This window comes from Sarcophilus harrisii, chromosome 2, assembly GCF_902635505.1.
Source record: "Sarcophilus harrisii chromosome 2, mSarHar1.11, whole genome shotgun sequence".
In the NCBI taxonomy this organism is placed as follows: Eukaryota; Metazoa; Chordata; class Mammalia; order Dasyuromorphia; family Dasyuridae; genus Sarcophilus; species Sarcophilus harrisii.
In genome coordinates, this window is record NC_045427.1 from 447,010,443 (window position 1) to 447,030,647 (window position 20,205).

Here is a 20,205-nt window from a genome sequence, read left to right on the forward strand (position 1 = left end):
CTTGCATTCCCTGTCTATCCGGGTTGTCATCAGCTAAGTGTTGGGGCAATATGAGAATCTGAGCTTCCATTCTACCGGAAACAGTGGCTTCTCTCAGTTTTTTTGAACCCCAACACTTGTAGCCTCTGGGAGGGAGGCTGCCTTATCCTTATTTTAACACTAATGAGTTTATCAAAGTTTTCCATTTCTGTTTCTGAAATTTCTGAGGACAGAACCAAAGGGTGAATTTTATAGGAAAATTTAATGGAAGCAATAACTTGTATCTAGAGACTGATCTGTTTATTTAACCTGATGTCTCCTACATGTCAGTTTTAATTCTCAATTTGGGACTAGGAATTGGGTCTCCATCATCCCATGACAGGAGGCAATTCAAGATTACTTACTGTGTAATGCTGGGCTAATTGCAGCTTCTCTGAGCCTTTTCTATAAAATAATACCAAGGATTAAATTTGTGTCCTCTTTTCCCAAACATTGGAGTTGGTCCCCCAGCACCTAGACTGCTGCTGCTGGGCAGGTGGCTGGGTTTTTTATTGCTGCTGCTTCATTTTGTTTTGGTTTCTGCATGTGCCTTTGATCCAGACATCTGTTCAAAATATCCAGATACCAGAGAATATTGTTTGTTCAATAGCCTTCAGGGTCTTTCATCTATCCCCTGAAAGGCTAATGGGGGGGATTTGTTAACATACATTTCCAGACTTCCCATTGAACTGATTTTCCACTCCATACTCCAACCTCAAGGGGATTAACATTAAAGAAGTTGATTCTCTAATGACACTAGGACAGTGCATCTTCTCCCCCATTCCTCTAACATGGAGGGTCTGACATTGAGCCAAATTTAGCACAGGGGATTAATTAATTGTCTTAAAGACCAGGCTTCCATCGGATACTCTTAGATAAGTCATTTCTCTGGACCTCAGTTTCCCTTTTAATTCCAAAATCTTATGGAATAATGACTCAATATCGGGATCATCAGAAGAACCATTCTTGCAAGGACGGGACACCCAGCTTTGAGTCCCCCACTTGCTGTATAAGCTCGAGGAAGTCACTTGCCATCTCTAAGCCGACTGTAAACAGTTCAGTCATTCAGCCCTGTAATCTTACAGAGACTTCCAGGCAGTTGTTGTTATGGTCTCTGTACAATATCCTTGTGAACTAGTAGTATGTGAACATTGCCTCCATTTTATAGGTGGAAAAACTGAAGCCTGAGCCTCAGAGAGGAAGTGACTTGCCCATGATCACAGAAGTATCCTCAAAGTTAGACCTCCATCCTTACCTTAAGCTCCCTAGTCTGACGCAGCTTTCATACTATAGCAGCTTTCAAAGTCGGGGGGTTTGGAGGCCTGGGTTCCATTGCATGCTGTCCAGCACCTCACACTATACTAACATATAGCCAGCACTCAATAAATACTTATTGATCTGACCTGAAATCCCACCTAAAATCCAAAGAGTTCCTGTACCATCTCTTCCCTGGGAAAAGCCAAAAGGAGTCTCTGAAGACTTCTGGAACAACTTCCTGAGCAAATCGGGTAGTTTTCATTTTGCTCACTCAAGGAGAGGCAGAAGATTCTAAACAAAGTTTGGAGATGGGGCGGTAACTCAGTTGGTATCTTTATATAGCTGAAGGATTGCCATGACAAAGAGGGATAAGTCTTGGCTTCTTTTTTGGGCACCAGAGGGCGGAACTAGAAACCTACCTTATAGGAAATCTATCTATCTATCTAGATACCTATCTATATTTTTTTGCTGAGGCAATTGGGGTTAAGTGACTTGCCCAGGGTCGTACAGCCAGGAAGTGTTAAGTGTCTGAGACCAGATTTGAACTTGGGTCCTCCTGACTTCAGGGCTGGTGCTCTCTCCACTGCGCCACCTCGCTGCCCCCCTATAGGAAGTATATCTTAGCAATTAGAGCTGCCAACAAAGCAATGGAATGCTTCTTGAGGTAGTGAGTTCCATGTACTAAAAATGTCCAAGTGATGGACAAATGAGCCACTTATCAGCACCATTTTAGATGGTGATCCATTCTCGGGATAGGGAACTGGGTATGACCTCAGCATTCACCCCACTTCTGGGATCCTCTGTATTCTATCCTATAACTGCCACTGGAACAATAACAATCACAGTTATTATTCTTTTGCTTTGTAACAACATTTTTTAGTCTTGATTCAACTTCTCCAGTCACTGTCTGCTTAACTCCCAAGTATGCACAGAAGAAACTGGCTCTTGGTTTAGGAAGTGATGCTAGTTAATTTGTTGACTCTTACGACTCAGGCACGCTGGACCTGGGAGCTGCGGGTCCTTCACAAATAAGAGCGTGGGGCTCTAACCCTTCGGCTGGCGGAGGGCACCTGCATTAGCCCCGTGGGATGTCTGGTTCCTCGGGGAAACTGGGATATGGGATTGTTAGGGTGAGAAGGAACTTCCAAATACAGAAAACTGTCGATGAAATTCCAGGCTTTGCCAAGTCTACCTCCTGTAGCTAAAAGGAATCTTAGAGTACAGTGTTAGAACATAGAATTTAGAGTTGGAGGGAATGAAGAGACTGTGTTCCTCTGCCTCATAAGGAGAAAATGAACTAGAAAGAAGTGACTTGTTGGAATTTACAGCCACGGCAGAGGCAACCCTTGAACCCCCCTCCATCACTCCTCTGCCCAGTGACTTTCCCAGTACAAAGGTGCCCCCTTTTTCACTCCTGGCTCCATGAATATCAAAGAAAGCATTTCAACAACCAGGTAAACAAAAGGTGTTCTGCCCGAGAGGATTTTATTGAGCTGTCACAGAAAATTAATTCCCAGGTTTACAAATTCAATCCAATATGTGAAGAAAGGTACATACAGTGCTCGTGTGTGGACAACACATGACTACTATTTCCACCCCATTTCTGCCCTGCGGCTCACCAGGTGGCCCGGGAGCCAGCAGAACGGCCTCGGCTTCTTCAGTGTGGGTTTGTGTGAGCCCTTCTGGCCTAGCCTCCGTCTGAGGGACCCCCAGTGCAAGACACAGAAGGGGAAGATGCCTTCCAGGATGGGGAGGGGGATATGCATCCCTGGGCATGGCCCACGTGCCACAAGGGAAAGGAAACCACGGAACTCGAAGCATGCAGTGCTTTGGGGGTCAATGAGACCGGTTCATTCCAGTGTTGGGCTGAGCAGTCCCGTCTGGCCCAGCTTAAGGAACAAATTCAGATTCAAGCAGTCCCGTCTGGCCCAGCTTAAGGAACAAATTCAGATTCAAGCTCTTCATCTGGATGTTGAGGTGACGTCCCTTTCTGAATCGTGCGCTCTGCAAAGCTCTGGGACTCCTCCTTGTCCCTGAATCTGAAGGGGCCGTCTGGTTTGGCAAAGCAGCGCGCATCCCAGAAGCCGAGAATGTCACTGAGGCCCACGGGGCTCTCCCTGAGCTGGGGACGTCTTCATGATTATGGGTAGGATTACTCTGGGGCAGAGGGGGAGGCTCAGAATCCAGGGCACATGGCTGCTACAGCAGTGGACTGCGTGGATGAGCCAGCTCACCCAAAATCAGGAAATGAAAGACCAGGTTGAAATGTGAACAATTTCCTTTGTCTTCAAAGGTTTATTTTTTTTAACCCTAGACAGCCTGAACAAGGCTTGCCCCCATCCAAGACATAATAATTTGGATAAAGTAAAGGAGGGAAATTATGGATTAAAGATAGCAAAACTATTATTTTCAGCTTAACTCGGTGGGAAAAGTGAATACTGGCTCTGCTTCTGGAGAGATTTGAGGCTCTTCTAAGAGCCAGCCTTTGACTTCATCCACTTCTAGCTGTAGGGGAAGGGAGGAATGGATAAGTTCCCCCTCTGTCATCAAGAAAGTAGTCAAAGCATCTAATTCAGGCAAAAGTGATTTCCTCCTCCCTCCCTGCTAAGTCTCCTCCATCTCCGCGCTAAGTCTCCTCCATCTCCCAACCCTCTCTCCCTGAAAGCAGGGGTATGCGTGAAAGGAAGACCTCAAGTGGGTCCTAATGCCATCCCACAAAGGGAAAATTAGCAGCATTCACCCAAAGGCTATGTTGTGCAGTTGGATGTTTTCATGCGACAAAACTCAGTCTGATTTTTAATTTCCAGTCTTTTCCACTTGGATTGAACAGGGCCACCTCCCGGGATAGATAGGCTAGAGATGTTTGGGCCCCGACTTTGATAATAAAATAAGCTACTATGACATCCAGTTCAAATACGGCCATTTAGGACACTTATATATCATATTAACATAGAGCTATAAGAGCAAGGGTATAATATAAGGGCTCCTCTTAATGACTCCTTCTGATGTCTTTTTTAAAAATCTTCTTAAAATTAAAGTTGCTGGTGTCCAGGGCTGGCTCTGTGCTATGTTTTCCTGAAATAGGAATTTCAAGGATCGATGATCCCTAGCATGTGAATGACAAAAAACAAAAGAAATCCAACCTTCCCTATGAAAGTGAATGTGGCTGGGATGGTTGGGTCTCTACTTCTAGGCAGGTTTTGAAGAGCGTCTAAGATGAAGATTGTCTAAGAACAGTAGAACTTAAATCTTGAGACAAGGAACTGGAGAAGGGAGAGCCAGGGAGAGCCTCCTCTGACACCCAACTTGGGTTTAACTGTCGTGAGTAAGGCCGTGGGTGGTACAGCCGTCCCTACGTGTCCACAAGGGTTGGGTACGGGGGACCCGGCAGATCCTGGGCCAGGAGAAGAGAAGGCTCTCCGGCCGGCGGTATCAGAAGGGAGAAACTAATTATCAAGGGGTCAGTACGGAAACCCGTGGGAAGGGTAGGACCCAACTGCAGGCCACGTCTGACTTCTGATGGCAGTGAAAATAATCTCAGGAAGAACTGGACAAAGTAGGGTTTCATTAAGTCAAAATTCAATTCCATCAGCAGAAACTGCTTGGAAGTCATCGCTGGGGAAGAGGAGATGGGCAGGAGGGAGTGGGGGATATTATCATTATTTTTTTTTACAATAGCCAGTTAATCCTTCATTTAGACAAACCCCAAACACCTTCCAAAAATACACGTCCCTGTCTACCAACCGCAAATTCTTCTTTGGATCTCACTCAAAAGTCTCCCAGCGCTTCCGAAGCTGCTCCACTTTTCCTTGAGTGGGCGCGATCTGCTGCTTAGTCTTCTGTAACAAATCCTCAAACGGATCCCTGGTTTCTCTGGGGCCTGAGGACTGCAGAACCGGCTCCAGGCTGTGGAAAGGCCTGGCGGGCGCCACCGCCGCCGGCTCTCCGGGTCTCAAGGCCGACCCCTGCTTGGCCTCGGCTGGCCTTGAGCCGGACCGCACCAGGGGCAACGTTCGGATTTTGGAGGGGCCCCCCAGGTGGCTGGCTTGGCTGGGGCCCCCCGGGACGGGGCTGTGGCCTGGTAGTGGGCAGGAGCTGACGTGAGGCCCTGGGGGGGCCTGGCCGAACAGATTGGGCATGGAGAGAGCAGAGAGGCCGGGCTGAGGTCTCTGGGGGGTGTAAAAGCCAGGGCTGGAAGCCATAAAGCTCGGAGTGAAAGCCTGGCCCAGGGAAGCTGGAGAGGGGGCAAAAGGCCCCCCAACACACTGGGTCATAGAGACTGGCAGAGCCGTTGGCACATGTTGGGTGAAGGGGTTGAGCGATGGCTGGAGGAATGGGGCGGGTGCCGAAGCTGAAGGGAAGCCCAGTTTGGGCCCAAACGGTGTGGAAGCAGGGCTGAAGTCGCCCATGCCACAGGGAAAGCCACTTGTGCCGGGAGTCCCAGAGCTGGAGGGGGCCCCAGAGCCGGAGGGGACCCTGTCTGGCCAGCTGGCCTTGAGAGGGTCCAGGAGAGTCAGCAGGTAATCGCTCTCACAGCCTGCGGGGTCCGTGACCACACGGACCGGCTTGAGGATATCAGTGGCACTGCCAGGGGTAGGGAGAAGCCTCGGCGGGGGCGGCAGATAAGTGGGAGGCGGTCGACATTCCAGATCCCTAGAGAGGGCCGAGCTCCCCAGCACCTCCGGGATCAGCTCAGAAGGGGCGTCAGAGGGCCCAAGGCCAGGGGTCTTCCCAGGCTCAGGGGTAACAAAAGGCTGGAGCTTGGCAGGCCGGGCTGTGGGAGGCGGGGGTACAATGCCCAGCTCAGGGGTCTTCCTTCCTTGAGGCCTGGGGATGGTGATGTTGCCCTGTGCAGAAGTAGGGGTCTCCTCTCTCTCTCCAGGGGTCAAGATGCCCTCCCGGCCCGGGGTCTGCGAGGCAGAGAGGGGGTACTCCCCAGGGAAGCCAGGGGCCTTTCTGGGGAAGGCTGAGAGTGCTTGGTAGGAATGGCCATGTCGTCCTGGCCCATGCTCCACAATTTGTTGTAAGGATGTGTGAGCTTCAACCCAGACATTATTCTGCTTCTTTCACTTGAGCACAGGTCCATTCTCTGTTCACAGAACATAAGACAGAGGTGTAAGACCTATTTTGGATTTCATAACATGAATACAGAGGAAAATGCCAAAATACTGCAAGCTTCCCTATCTTAGAATGAAATTAAAAGAGATCATCTCAAAGGTGCTTTCCAGATCCAACATCCAAAGTTCTAAACACTAAAAATCCATATTCTAAGGTTCTTTTGAGCGCCAACATTCTAAATGTTATGTCCTGCCTTTAGACAGTCCAGGGTCTGTCTATCTAAGGTCCCTTCTTGCTTTAAAATTCTGTGTTTTAAGATCCCTTTGAAGTTGAACAGTATAAATTCTTGTTCTATATTCTTAGAATCTTCATGTTCTAAGGGCCCCTCTACATTTCTGAATTCTAATGCTTAGTATTGCCTAAAGAACGACAGACATTTCCACGCAATGCTAATTATTTTTTGGTAAGTCACTCCAGGAGAGAGGGCTGCCAACAGCTACCAACTTTGGCCATACCTGGTAATCAAAGGTGCAAGGCTGGTCACGCTGCTCCTTGGGCAGCCTGAGGTCTTCTAAGCTCTTTGCTTGGCTCAGGGGCGGAGGCAGCTGCTCTACCTCCAAAGTGCTGAAGATGTCCTCCAGCAGGTTGATATCTGCAATTCTGTCAGGTGGCGGTGGTGGGGGACCCCCCAGAGCTTCTTTTGCCCGCTTCTCTGGGCTCCCGGCCTCTTCTCCATCTGCACTGTCTGACTCTCTCAGGACCCGGTATGGCAGAGGCCTAGGGACAAGCAAAGGCTGAATTCCCTCCAGATAATAACTTTTTGGGGAGATTATATTTTTAATAAACCTTACACAAATTAGAGGAAGCATGGGATAATGGGAAAAGCCCTGGAGCAGGAAGAGATCTAGTCCTAATCCAGGTGTAAACTTGCTGTGAAAAGTTGGGGAAAATCCTTCCCTTTCCTGAGAGCCTATTTTACAAAACGGAGGAGTTCAAATCTTAACCTGATGTGTAACCCATGAGAAACTTTATCCCTCTCTGGACCGTAGATCGCTCATCTGTTAAGTGAAGATGTTACACTATTCTAGGGGTTCTTGGTCTTGCTGGGTCCTTTTTTGGATCTGCCTGCATCAGCTGGGGTAAACAGGACTCTGGGCCAGGCTGGATGTCTGCAGCTCACTTTCCCCCGGCAGTGTGGGGAAGGCTGTGGGCTTTATGCATGATATGCAATTGCAGAGAGATTCCCTATCTGGGGTTTTCCTTGGATACCCTTAGCAGGGATCCACTGGAAGAAGATTTGAATTTTGGGTTTTTTTTGTTTTGAACTATAATTGGATAGCCTATTTTCTGATGTTTCATTTTCAAGTCAGACCAGCTTATTTGAACCAATCTATACTCTGGACGCTTATATGTTGATATCTTTTTGTGTCAGAGACCATTATGAATACGGAAATGAATATGAGCAGAAAGGATTTTGTTTCCCTAGGCTACTGGTATCTAATAGTTCACTAGGAGCACACTATAGGAGCTCTTATATATCACTTTTCTTTTAAACTTTTTGAGCAGAGCTTATCATAATGTGAATCCAGACAACTCATTTGAGAGCCTTATGTACTACAAATCACAGGACAGGGTTATCTATAATGACCTAGAAATCTTTAGTAATCCACTCCAAGTACGGCGTCTCTTTAGGGGAATCCCCAAACTTTCTGGGAACTTTCCGAATACGTTTTCCTTTTCAAGTCAGTCTACTTGTCTTAGTGAGGGGTGAGTTTGGATTTTCAGTAGCATTTCCTGTATGTTTAAGGAATTCTTAGAAAAATTTTGGGTTTCCTCGGGCATTTTGGAGATGCAGATGACTCTGTCATTCAGTCTGTGTCTATGGGTTTCAAGAAGAGGGGCTCCTCCCTGGGAGAAGAAAAGGGGTAGTGCTCCACTCCCACTTGGGCCAGAGGTTTATGTTGTTACATAAGCACCAAAACCAAATGGTCAGGTTTCTTACCCGAAGGGTGAGGGGGTGACTTACAATAGTCCCCAGGTTCCTAATTCTGATGGGAACAGCTCCACATGTTCTCAGATTTGCTAGAACACTAGGCTTTCTCTCTAAGTTGGGAAGCTTGATTTCCTTTTTCTGTTCTTAAAATAAGTGGTAACCTATGAGAATTTTGTAGAATTGTATCTGTTTGTCAAAATTGTATAACTGCAATTTTGGAAGAGAGTGTAATTACAATGATCTTCAGCTGTGGGAAGATTGTATCCTTGTGGAACAAAGTTAATTTCTGGATTGCTTTTGAACTACCCCATGCAGTCTTTGCCAAAAATCACTCTGGTTGGTTTGCTGGTGACAACAGATATTTAATTGTAGGGAGAATAGAAGAGAAGGTTTCCTCCCCACTTTGATGTAGTCACAGAAGACCAAGAATGTAATTACAAGTTATTAATGGGGTGTTGAACTAATCATAAAGATGGTTTACACTATGATTCATTTTGAGGTGAAAATACTTATTCAATTGGGTCAATGAGGGAACAATGTAATTGGATGAATAAAAAAATTTAGTGATGGCTCCATGGCCTTTAAAGAGCTAAGCTTTGGGAGAATCTCAATAGTTTGGGAGTAGAAGAAATTACAAGAACCGGGAGATGGCTCTGAGAGGAGAGAAGTTTTCTCTTTTTCCTTTCTTAGTCATGTAGCTTTGAGGGCAGCTATTTTAGCAATAGGAAAACACTCCTTCATGGTCTGGGCGACTCCTGGCAGTAGGGAAGAGAGCTGGATTACGAACAGGAGCAGATGCTGGGAATGAAACTAAGCGATCCCTTACTGGAGAAGCCGTACCTAGGGAAAAACCCATGAGCCCTCTCCCTGCAGTACCAGGGCCACGTCTGCGTGTCCGTCACACTAGCATCGCACTCTGGGCTGGAGCCCACTCTGCTGATGGCCTCTGGAGGGCTGTGTGAGCGGCCCGTGGTTTCTGGTGGGATGTTTTGTGCCCACTGTTCTCACCACGCTAGCTCAGGAAATGTCTTTGTGGAGGGCTGGCTGTTGATGGAAGGCACACGCTGCGGCTCCGCAGCATGAGGAGGGGTGAGGGTATCCTCCAGGCACCCAGTCCCCGGTGTGAGTGTGAGCTGGAAGGGTAACCCGTTACACCGCCGAGTGGCACAGTAAGCTAGCGGGGCCTGAGACCCGGAGTCCGGGCAAGGGATGAGGAGTTAATGATCACGGGAGCCAAGTTCCCGGCGGGACGCGCTGCTGCGGCGTGGCACAGAGGAGCCCAAGCAGTCGGCAGCCTCCTCGTAGGCGATTTTCCCAGGCACCTCACCACAACATGGGAACACAAGGGGATTTGCATGCGCCTGGGAGGGGAAGCGGTATAATGTGTATCCAATTAACAATAAGACCTGACATGCCTTTCGGAGGTGATTGGCATCTGATTGGCAGCCGGTCTCACTGTGGCATTTAAACAAGGTTTTAGATTAAGGGGGGAAATATTTGTGAAGGGAGAGAAAAGGGAAAGGTATCGTGGCAGGAGCCTACTTCCCCCCGAACGCAGCAAATCATACACATTCATGAGCCAAATGTGTCTGAGTTCATCTTTCACAAGCAGAGGAACAATAAACAGATGCAGGCGGGGAGGGGGGCCGCGGCGCTAATGCTGGTGGCTCGTACTGCGCACCCTCCGATGGCATTTGGTGGCTAACAAGCAGTCCTAGCTCATTAATGGCTACATGAAGACCCAGGACTGAGGGAGGCTGAGGGCAGGGGTCACGCAGGCAGGGAGCTGTGCAGCTGAGCCTTGACTGGAAGGGGGGGAGAGGGTGATTGCAAAAGGAACAACAAACAGACTGAGGAAGGCAGAGGGGCTGAGGGCTCTGCAGAAGCTGCGTCTGTTGGGACTGTATCTGTGTGAGGACAATGGGGTACGGGTCTCCCTCCACATTCGCATCCCTTTTCCACACCATGTGCCCTGAGAGCAATGCCCCTAAGATCTCTGGGAAATGATTCTTGGACTTAGTTCCCCAGACTGTAAGAGGCCCAGGTTGGACGAGTTGGACTTCAAGGTCATTACTAGCTCTGATGTTCCATGTCCTAACTCCACCCTTCTGTGCTCTGGCACTCGTTGCTGAGGTGCTTTCCTCGTATTCTGATGTTTTGTGTTCTAAGCTCCCTTCCAGGACCCACAACTGTAAACGCTTGTCTACCTGGGACCTAAGGGATGCCCTAACTCTGGGGTTGCTCATTTATTCTTATGAAATTTTTAAGCATTTCTAACTTCTTTCCTGCTTTAGGGATGATTTCATTCTTCAAAAGGTGGAAGAGCCAATAAGGGGAAATTTTTTTCTGGATAAGATTCTCACCAACAAGGGAGGAACTAGTTATTAAGGTAGGAATGCTGAGAACTCTGGGGGAGGGGAGCGAACCACTCCTCGAGTTTGTTATAGATGAGAGGAACTATGGAGATAATCTGATATGCCTTTTAGATTTGGTAAAGCAGATTTCAGAATTCAGAGGAAACCTAGGTAGGATCCTATGGAGTAAAGTATTTCAGGGGAAGTCAGCCTTAGGGAGATAGGAGATGAGAATGAAATTCTGAAAACATAAAGGGAAACAATTCTAATAAGGATGAAAAAATGGGATTTGCCTGATATCAACATGGATTCACTGAGAATTCACCAAGCCAACTTAGGTTGTGAAAAAGAAATGTGCAGAAGATGGAGGCAAAGCCTGGTAACAGAAGATGAATGTAAGAATGTGCCCTGATCTTGTAAAAATGTGGCAAGGAATGCCAATGCCCAGAATGAAAAAAGCAAAGGCTAACAAGGTTTTTTTTGTTTTTGTTTTGTTTTAAAACTCTATTGGGAGAGAGTTGGGATGGAAAATGACATCCACAACCAGAGGAAGAACTATGGATATTGAGTGTGGATTGAAACACAGTTTTTTACCTTCTTGTTTGTTTGACTTTTCTTTCTCAAAGTTTTTTCCTCCTTTGGTCTGATTTTTTTTTTTTTTTTTTGGCACAACATGAAAAATTTGGGAAAAGGACTGTACTGTCTTGGGAAGGGGGAAAATTTTGGAATATAAAGTCTTTCTAAAATGAACGTTGAAAACTATCTTTACACGTATTTGGAAAAAATAAAATACTATAGAAGAAAAAAAAAAAACTTGGAAGAAAAAGGAAGATCAAAGGACCATGGGCTGGGCTGGATGGAACAATGGTGTTTGACAACATAAGATAGGTGGAGTTGCTCATGGCTTAGTTTGTATATTTCCTCTGAAGTGGAAGTGGATCCTTGTGGTAGAAATGACAGAACAAAAGTGACTGAAAGGGAGTTGATACTCAAGCCAAAAAAGGAAATTGTAAGAGTCCCTGACTGCCATTTGTTTGGCCCAGATGAACACCATCTTGAGGTATTGAAAGAACTGGCAAATGTGACTGCAGATCCACTCCTGTGATATGTGAGGGATCAGAGAAACAAAAGTGTCACAAGATTGAAGAAGGGCAAATCTTCCAATTTTCAAAAAAGAAAAGAGAACAGTCTGTAGATTATAGGCCAGTGAGCTTGACTTCAGTTCCTGGGGATATCAGAACATAAAAAAGAAGTTTGGTGAACATCTATAAAGGAAAAGGAAAAGTCAGCCTGGCTCCATCAAGCAGAGGTTGGGAAAGACTAATATCATTTGCTTGCTGGACAGAGTGACTAAATCGGATCGATGAGGAACATACTGTGGATAGAGTTTATCTTGATTCAAGCAATGCTTCTTTAATAAAGTATTCTCTTCTTATGGAGAGATAATAAATTGGACAATAATACAATCAGCTGAATTCTGAACTTGTTGGAGGTAAAAAGTAAGCTGTTAAAGGTTTAATGCCAATATGGCAGAAAGTTTCCAATGGAAATGTCCCAGGATCTATGTTTGACTCTGTGCTGTTTAAGATTTCTTGGACTTGGACAAAGGCACAGATGTTATATTCATGAAATCTGCTGATGACACAAAGGAAGGATGCATTGCTAACACTGGATCAAAAAAGCTAACACACCAGAATCAAAATCCAATAGAATTTTGAAAAGCTAGAGCATTGAGTTGATTCTGATAAGATCCAATCCAATAGGCATAAATGTCAAGTCTACCACCGGGGTACAAAAAACCAACTTCACACCAGGCATGGATAGATTATTCTGAAAAAGATCAGAGGGTTTTAGTGGACAGCAAGCTCACTATGAATCAGTAATATAATGTGGCAACTGAAATGCTAATGAGCTCTCGGATAACATTAAGAAGGACACAGCTTTTAGAATCAGGGAGCTGACAGTTGTACCGTTCTGGGGACCACAGTTTGAGGACCTTGGGAAGGGTCCAGAAGAGGGCAACTAGGATCCATGTCATATGAAGACTGTTGAAGGAACTGAGCACATTTAATTTGGAAAACAGAAGATTCAGAAGGGGAACGTGGTAGCTGAAGTATCTGAAGGACTATCATGTGGAATGGTGGAAAGACTAGATTTGTTCCATCTCTCTAAATGGGGGCAACGGGTAAAGTGCGCAGAGAACCAAACCGATGGTTGTGGTTGTTCAGACACTCAGTCGGGCCTGACTCCTGGTGACCCTATTTGGGGTTTTCTTGGCAAAGATACTGCAGTGGTTTGCCACTTCCTTCTCCTACCAGAGCTGTTCAAAGGTGCACCGGCTGCCCCGAGACACAGGATGGGTCCCTCCTCCCTGGAGTCTCCAAGCAGAGGCCGGGAACGACCTGTTGGTGGAGTTTGGGAGGTTCCGTTTGTGTAAGGGCTGAACTACACGGCTCCCGAGGACCTTCCTCCTTTCAGATCGACGGCTCTCGTCTGCGCTCTACAGCTGGCAGGCAGCTACCTCCGAAGGGCTCAAGCCCTAAACTTCCCTCAGACCGTACCCAGCCTTCCCATTGTTCTGGGGCCTGAAAGGCCCTGGCCAGGGAGCCTTGGAAACAGCACCATCTCCTGGCCTCGAGCATTCTTACAGCTTCCCCGGGCTTCGGGACAGTCGTGTGTGACCTTAATGAGACACTCCTCATCTTATTTAACCTCAAAACTGTCACTAGTGACAGCAAAAGTTAATTTTACTCAGAAAAACTTTTCCTCTCTAAACTTCAATTATGAGGATGGGAACAATTTAGCCTGTAAGGTCCCTTTCAATTCTAACTTTCTGTGTTCTTTATTCTAAGCTAGACTTTAAGGTTGTATATAGATCTATCAATATGTTAATTAAATGTTACCAGAATAATCTGTGATTAAGTCAGCACTGAGAACTCCTAGTGTGAGAATTCCCTCTCCCAATACAGACTTCGATACGTCCATAAATTAGTATCTAACAAGTCTCATCCAGTTATCTGAGGCACAGAGAGATTAAATCACTTGCCCAGGGTCACATACAGTTAATTTCAGAGGTGAAATATGAACCCAAGTAATTTTAGCTCCCAGGTCTTTAAGGCATTTTATTCACGAAGCCAGTTTATGAGTTTCAATATGAGTGACATAATGAAAGGTTTAGAACAAATTAAGAAATAGAAGTCTCACTGCTTGAAAGCAGGGAGAAGAAACAGGATGGAAGAAACGAGTCCTGTGAACTTTAGGAACATTTACAAGTGGTCATCAATATATAATAATGAATTAAATTTAAAAGTACCTTGATTGGGGCAGCTAGGTGGTGCAGTGGATATAGAGCACCAGCCCTGAAGTCAGGAGGACCTGAGTTCAAATCTGGCCTCAGACTTCCTAGCTGGGTGACTCTGGGCAAGTCATTTAACCCCAATTGCCTCGGGGGCGGGAGGGGGGGAAGAACCCTAGATAAAGAATAATTTATTGTTACTTTACCCTAGATTGAAAGGCAATTGAAAGGATTTTTACCCTTTACCCTAGATTGAAAGGATTCGAATGAATCCTAATGAACTCTTGCTATTTGAGGGCCAAGTAATATGGTTTCTTTTCTTTACTGTCTATATGTTGCCACAATGAAATCTGAGCCCATGGATCAGAGGAAAGTCTTCAAGAAAGAACAGCTCTTTACTAAAGAAAGATGTTCTCATGAAAAGAGACTGGGAATCAGAAGGCTGGTCTTATCAAGAGCTCACTATATGAGTCTGGGCAAATTATTCTGCTTGTTTGGGCCTTAGTTTCCTAATCTATTAAAAATGGGGGAAGGGAAATAATAGGACTAGATTATCTAGAACCACAAAAGTTGAGAGCTAGAACTCTCCTTAAGAGATCCAATCTCTTCATCACATATATGAAGAACAGAGAAAGAAAAGGACTTACCTGAGACCTCTAAGGCATCTTCTTGCTGGTAATAGTCAATGTCCTACCATTCTATGTTCCAAAGTCCTTTCTAGCTCTTAATGCTCTTTGTCCAAAGATCCCTTCCAGGTCTAGCATTCTATGTGTTAAGATCTAGTTAAACTATAATATTTTCTATGTTGTGAGATCTGTTCCAGCTATAACATTCTGGATTCCATATTCTAACCATCTTTGTTCCAAATTTCATGTCAGGTCTAATGCACTATGACTTCTAATTCCAAAACAAAGCTTTTCTCATCTATACATCAGGACCCATAATCAGCAATCTGCTCCTGGGCAACTGGGCAAGCTTCTTTCAAAGGAAGAATAGGCCCCAATCTTTAAAAAAAAAAAAATTTGCCCTTATTAAAGAAAAAATATTTTTATGGTCCGTACTTCTGATTTAAAAAACATTTCAATATCAAAAATCAATGAGGTTTAATTTTTTGCCACAATGCTATTTCTTTACAGACTTCATTTTTAATGAATTATATATGAACTCGATAAAAGTTTGTTGTAGTAATTTGGTATTCAGTTAAGTTAATTGAGATGGGCTGGCCAATTGGCTGATTTATACATATGGGCACTAAAACACATCCTGAGGTTTGGCACAGCATTCTGATTTGAGTAAGACCATGCTGCTAGCCAAAGGTCTGTTAATTCCTAGTGAGTGCAGCAAATGTTATTTGCACAGTACAACAGATTAGCCAGAGAGATTCAGATCAGTCTTGAAATTGAAAGACACCTATGAACAAAGCCCCAAACTCCTGTTTTAACCAACAAAGCCAGAACAAAAATGGTACAAATAAAAGCATACACCACAAGCTGTAATGATGTAACAGAGGAGATGCCTGCCTAGCGGAATGCCCTCCGTTTGTGTCATGCTGGAAGCTGGCAGCCGAAGGGGAGGAGTCTTTGATGGAGAAATTCTGGGAAGGCAGGAACAGCGAATGGTGAATCATGATAGGGGTGATGGGGGAAAGGGAGAAGGTGTTTGGGGAGAGAGAGGGAAACCTTGGGGGAAATGGGTATCATGGGGAGAAGGCAGGTGGGGGGTCCATCCCTGGTGCAGGAAAATGGCGGAGCATGCTCTAGCTGCCGACCATTAGTTCTTTACATCCCTGGAAGGACCAGGGCAGAAAAATATCTGTACACACATCCCATGCGTTATATTTGTACAGCGAAGGCCAAACCATGCAGTCGAGACCACAAGCAGGATCATGGAGCAGAGCTCAATGCTTAACACTAACGAACCCAGAGAAAGACACAGAGGAACAGAGAGGGAGAGAGAGAGACCATTCAAAGGGAGTACAGAAGAAGAAGTTGTCAGAATAGCCAGAGAAAGGGTCCTCTTCCCGCTGATCATCGTCAGAGGAGTCTTCAGAGAGAAAGACTGTATAGTGTCTCAGGGGCTTTACCAGGCTGAAGGAAAGAGGAAACAAAAGAGAACATGAAATTATGAGATGCCTTGATTGGTTAATTTTTGATAGGAGGAAAGAGGAAAAAAACGGAGGAGAAATGCTGGTTAGAAGAAGCAATCCCCGCTCCCCCTTCCTGTGCTGGAGCACCTGTTGAGGGAGGCAGCTTGCCACCAGGCTTGGGGATCACACCCTCAGCTTCTTCCCAGAGCCACCGTGGGCGCCCAGTACCACTGTGCCTGGTCCGAACTTCCCCGAAGCTGCGCCCATCTCTGATCCCTGGAGCTGGGGCAGTCACACACGGCGAGTTCTCCATGAAGAGAAATTCTGAATACTGAATTCACTTCCCTACCACATGAGAAGTAGGTTATAAAATCTATAAAATAGATGTACTTTTAAAACCTCTTTTTTGGGGGGACGGCAAGATGCAACAAGAAATCAAAAAACACCTAGTTAAGGTACATTTGAGACATGATAAATTCTCATAAGGATACTCAAAGTGTCACAGAGTGATTATACAAGTGTCACCGATTCTTCATCTGTACGATAAAAGTGTTGGATTAAATGATCTCTGCGGTCTTTTACTGTCCTCATATTTCATGTGCTAACATTCCATGCTCTGGGTACTTTTCACTCTAATGTTCTATATTATGAGTTCTATGTTACAGGCTAAGGTTCCTAATAATCTGTGTTCCAAGATTTCCAGTCCATGACTCTATGACAGCAAAGGGCACTAAGGGAGTCAATTATACACCAGAGAAGGGAGTAGTAGATTACAAAGAACCTGAATATTTGGGTAGAGGTCCTATTCCAAAGTGGCGCATGCACAGCAACAGACCAACAAACAGCCAACCCTATGGAGAAGGAATATGGAAAGGCAATTCTTTGCTGATTGGTGGTGGCTCTTTGGAATTCTCTCTCAGATGCCTCTTCAGAGAGTCTTTTTCATCTGTGATATGGTGATTAAATATTAATTATTATAAAAAATACATCTGCCTTGTCAGCCACCTATGAGCTCTACCTATAAACACAAACACATATACGGCATATATAAAATATCTCCACAGTCTATATGAATTATACACTGACCAGAACTCAAGTTAGACACTTACTAAGGTATCCCTTTCCCACAACTCCCAAGACCTAGAGAGAGGCAGTGAAAGGCTCTATAAAAACAATGGAAAGAAGACTAATTTGGGGATCATACTTTGTTGTTATTAATCATACTTGAATCACCATCCATTGTTTCAAAGCTTGTATAGTCAAGGGAAATAGCTGGTCATATTTTTTTCTTTCTTTGAGACGAAAAGAACTTGCTCAAATCTCTCTACCTCATTTCTTCTCATACAAGAAAGAACTTGGACTCTGTTTGGGCCTTTTTTTGTCTTTGAGGTAAACCATGTTTCTGGCGGAGTATAGAGTCAGGGAGGAGTTTCAGAGCCCAAATGAGAAGGAAAAGTGTTTGATCCAATAATAACAGGATCATAGGCTCGTAGGATTTAAGAGTTGGTAGGGACATTAAAGATCACTACGCCAGAGGTGTCAAACTCTAAAGGGACAACATGCAAGCAGCATGTTGACTTGGAAAACTACAAATAAACATCATCTATGTTGTGCTGAATTTTTATTTATTTTGTCAAACTTTTTCCTATTATCTTTTAATCTGATTGGGCCCATTTGGGAGTTGGGGAGCAGTGACTTTGACACCTTTGATCTAGGCTGACCTTATCTTTTGACATTTAACTAAACCGGTACCCAGAGGCTTGCTGAGATTTTGGCAGCATTGACTGAATTTGAATCCAGTTCTTTTGATTCTCAAATCTCTTTCTATTACACCATAAGAATGAACAGCAAAACATTTCTACAGTGCTTTAAATTTCATAAACCACTTTTTTTGCAACATCTCCATATTACAGATATGGAAAGAGGGGCTGATGAGGCACAGGACTTATCCAACATTACATGGATTGTGTGGGGGAAGCAGAGCTAGAACCCAAGCCTTTTCACTATGCCACAGAGCCTTTTGTGGGTCTTAATGAGCCTTTTTCCTTTAACTGGTCAAGGAAGGTGGGGGCAGTTCTCTTTAGAAGGAGGCTAACCATTTATTATCAAGAGACAACCTATTTCCTGTTTTACCACATGCCCAGACAGACTGGTAGAGCCGCCTGGTTCACCAGTCCTGCTGTCCATCCTGTTGCTGGGCCATCTGGCTTACTCTGCTCCTCTCAGCATCTTGTCTCATTCTGATTTATGATGCTCCTGCCTATAACTTGGTGTTTTCTGTTCTTCCTTCACCCATCCCATCACTAGATCCCCAAAGCCTCACATTTTACAGGTTGTCCTCCTTCCCCACTCTAGGTCTCCTACAGACACAGATACGTTCTTTGGTAGGACATCCAGGATGCCCAAATGCCACAGCATCTCCTTTTCTCACATGGTTTTTCCAGCTGTATGGCCAGAGACAAGTCAATCCAGTTCTCTAGTGTATGTGTTTCCTTATCTGTAAAATGGGGACGATGATACTGTGATGCTATTTCATACAACCATAGAGATCGTATAAGATATGTAAAGAACTTTGTGAACCTTAGAACACTTTAATGTTGGCTGTTATTATGTGAGAAACAGTTTTAGGTTGTGGAAATAGCTCAGGATTTGAATATGAATTTTTCCTTTGACCCATATTAGCCGGGTGTCCATAGGCAAGCCTTCCTGAGCTTCACGTAACAAATGGAGATGGTAAAGCTTACTAAGGCACTCCTCTCACGGGGTTGTTCAATTCAGCAAACCTTTATTAACAGACTCCTATATATAGGGTGCTTATGTGAGACACTGGGGACATGAGGACAGAAAGGAAAGCCTCAAGGTATTTATATTCTACTTGGGAGATGGTATATATATACAGAGAGCAATGTCAAGTAGATTCAATATGTGAGGGAGAGGGAAAAAGAGAGGGAGAGGAGAGAAGGGGGGAGACAGAGAGAGAGAAAGAAAGAAAGACACAGAGAAAGAGAGGGGAGAGAGAGAGAGAGAGAGAGAGAGACAGAGACAGAGAGAGACAGAAAGAGAGAGAGGAGGAGGAGGGAAGGAATGAGAGAGAGACAGATATAGAGACAGAAAAAGAAAGAAAAAGAGGAGGAGGAGGAGGGAGAGAGGGAAGGAGGGAGGGAGAGAAAGAGGGAAATTGAGGAAACAGGAAAGGTCTTACTACAGTACTGTGGTACTACAGTAGTGCTTTAAGGGAAGCTAAGAATTCTAGGAGGTGGAGGGGAGGAAGGAGTACATTCCAGATATGGAGAGATGCAGTTTCAAAGGCATGGAGAGGAGAGAGGCATGTTATATATGAAGAACACTTAGGTCAGTTCAGTTTGACCAGAATAGAATATATGAAAAGGAATAATATTAAATAAAACTAAAAAGGTAGATGGCTTTAAAGAGGCTTTGAATGTTGGAATTGTGGATCTTATCCTAAAAGATTTTAGAGTCACAGGGTGACATGGTCTGATCTGTGTTTTGGGAATATCAACTTGGCAATAGTGTAAAAAGTGGATTGGAGGGGGGAGAGAACTGAAGCAGTGACTGATTAGTAAATTATAATAGTCTAGTTGAGAGATAAGGAACTAAACAAGGGTGGAGTCAGTGTGACTAGAAAGGAGACAGATATGAAAGATACAGCAGAGACAGAATCCATAAACTATAACTTACAAAATAGGGAGGAGGAGGGAGAGGGAGGATCAAGGATAATATCATTTACAGAAATGAAAACGGTTAGAGCAGGGATGGATTTTTTTGGGGAAAATGTTTTGGACATGTGGAATTTGATGTTTGACATGTCTACATAGCACACAGGTCAAAAAAAAAAAAAATCCAGTAGGCAGCTAGTTGGTAATTTGAGAGGAGTTTAGGTAAAAGATTAAGGTTGAATATACAGATACAGGAGTCATACAAATGGAGATAATAATTGAACCCATGGAGGTACATAAGATTAGTAAGGCAGAATTATATAGAACGAAAAAGATAAGAGGACTCAGGACAGAATCTTGGGAGATGGCCAAACAGGCTGGAAGAATGATGATTCAGCAAAGGAAGATAAGAAGAGGTCAAATAGGTGGAAGGGAGGGGGGATTCAAGAGAAAACAACATCACAGAA

At 44.7% G+C, this 20,205-nt stretch overlaps 1 protein-coding gene across 1 annotated transcript in view; it reads right to left on the reverse strand.

Moving 5' to 3' along the window:
* Positions 1–2,731: 2,731 nt before the first annotated feature.
* Positions 2,732–20,205, reverse strand: part of DENND1A (DENN domain containing 1A) — a 645,990-nt gene continuing 628,516 nt past the window's right edge. The window contains 4 exon segments of the mRNA XM_031954278.1: positions 2,732–6,178; positions 6,181–6,364; positions 6,849–7,110; positions 15,937–16,062. Coding sequence (XP_031810138.1) covers positions 5,040–6,178; positions 6,181–6,364; positions 6,849–7,110; positions 15,937–16,062 — 1,711 coding nt within the window. The 3' untranslated portion in view covers positions 2,732–5,039.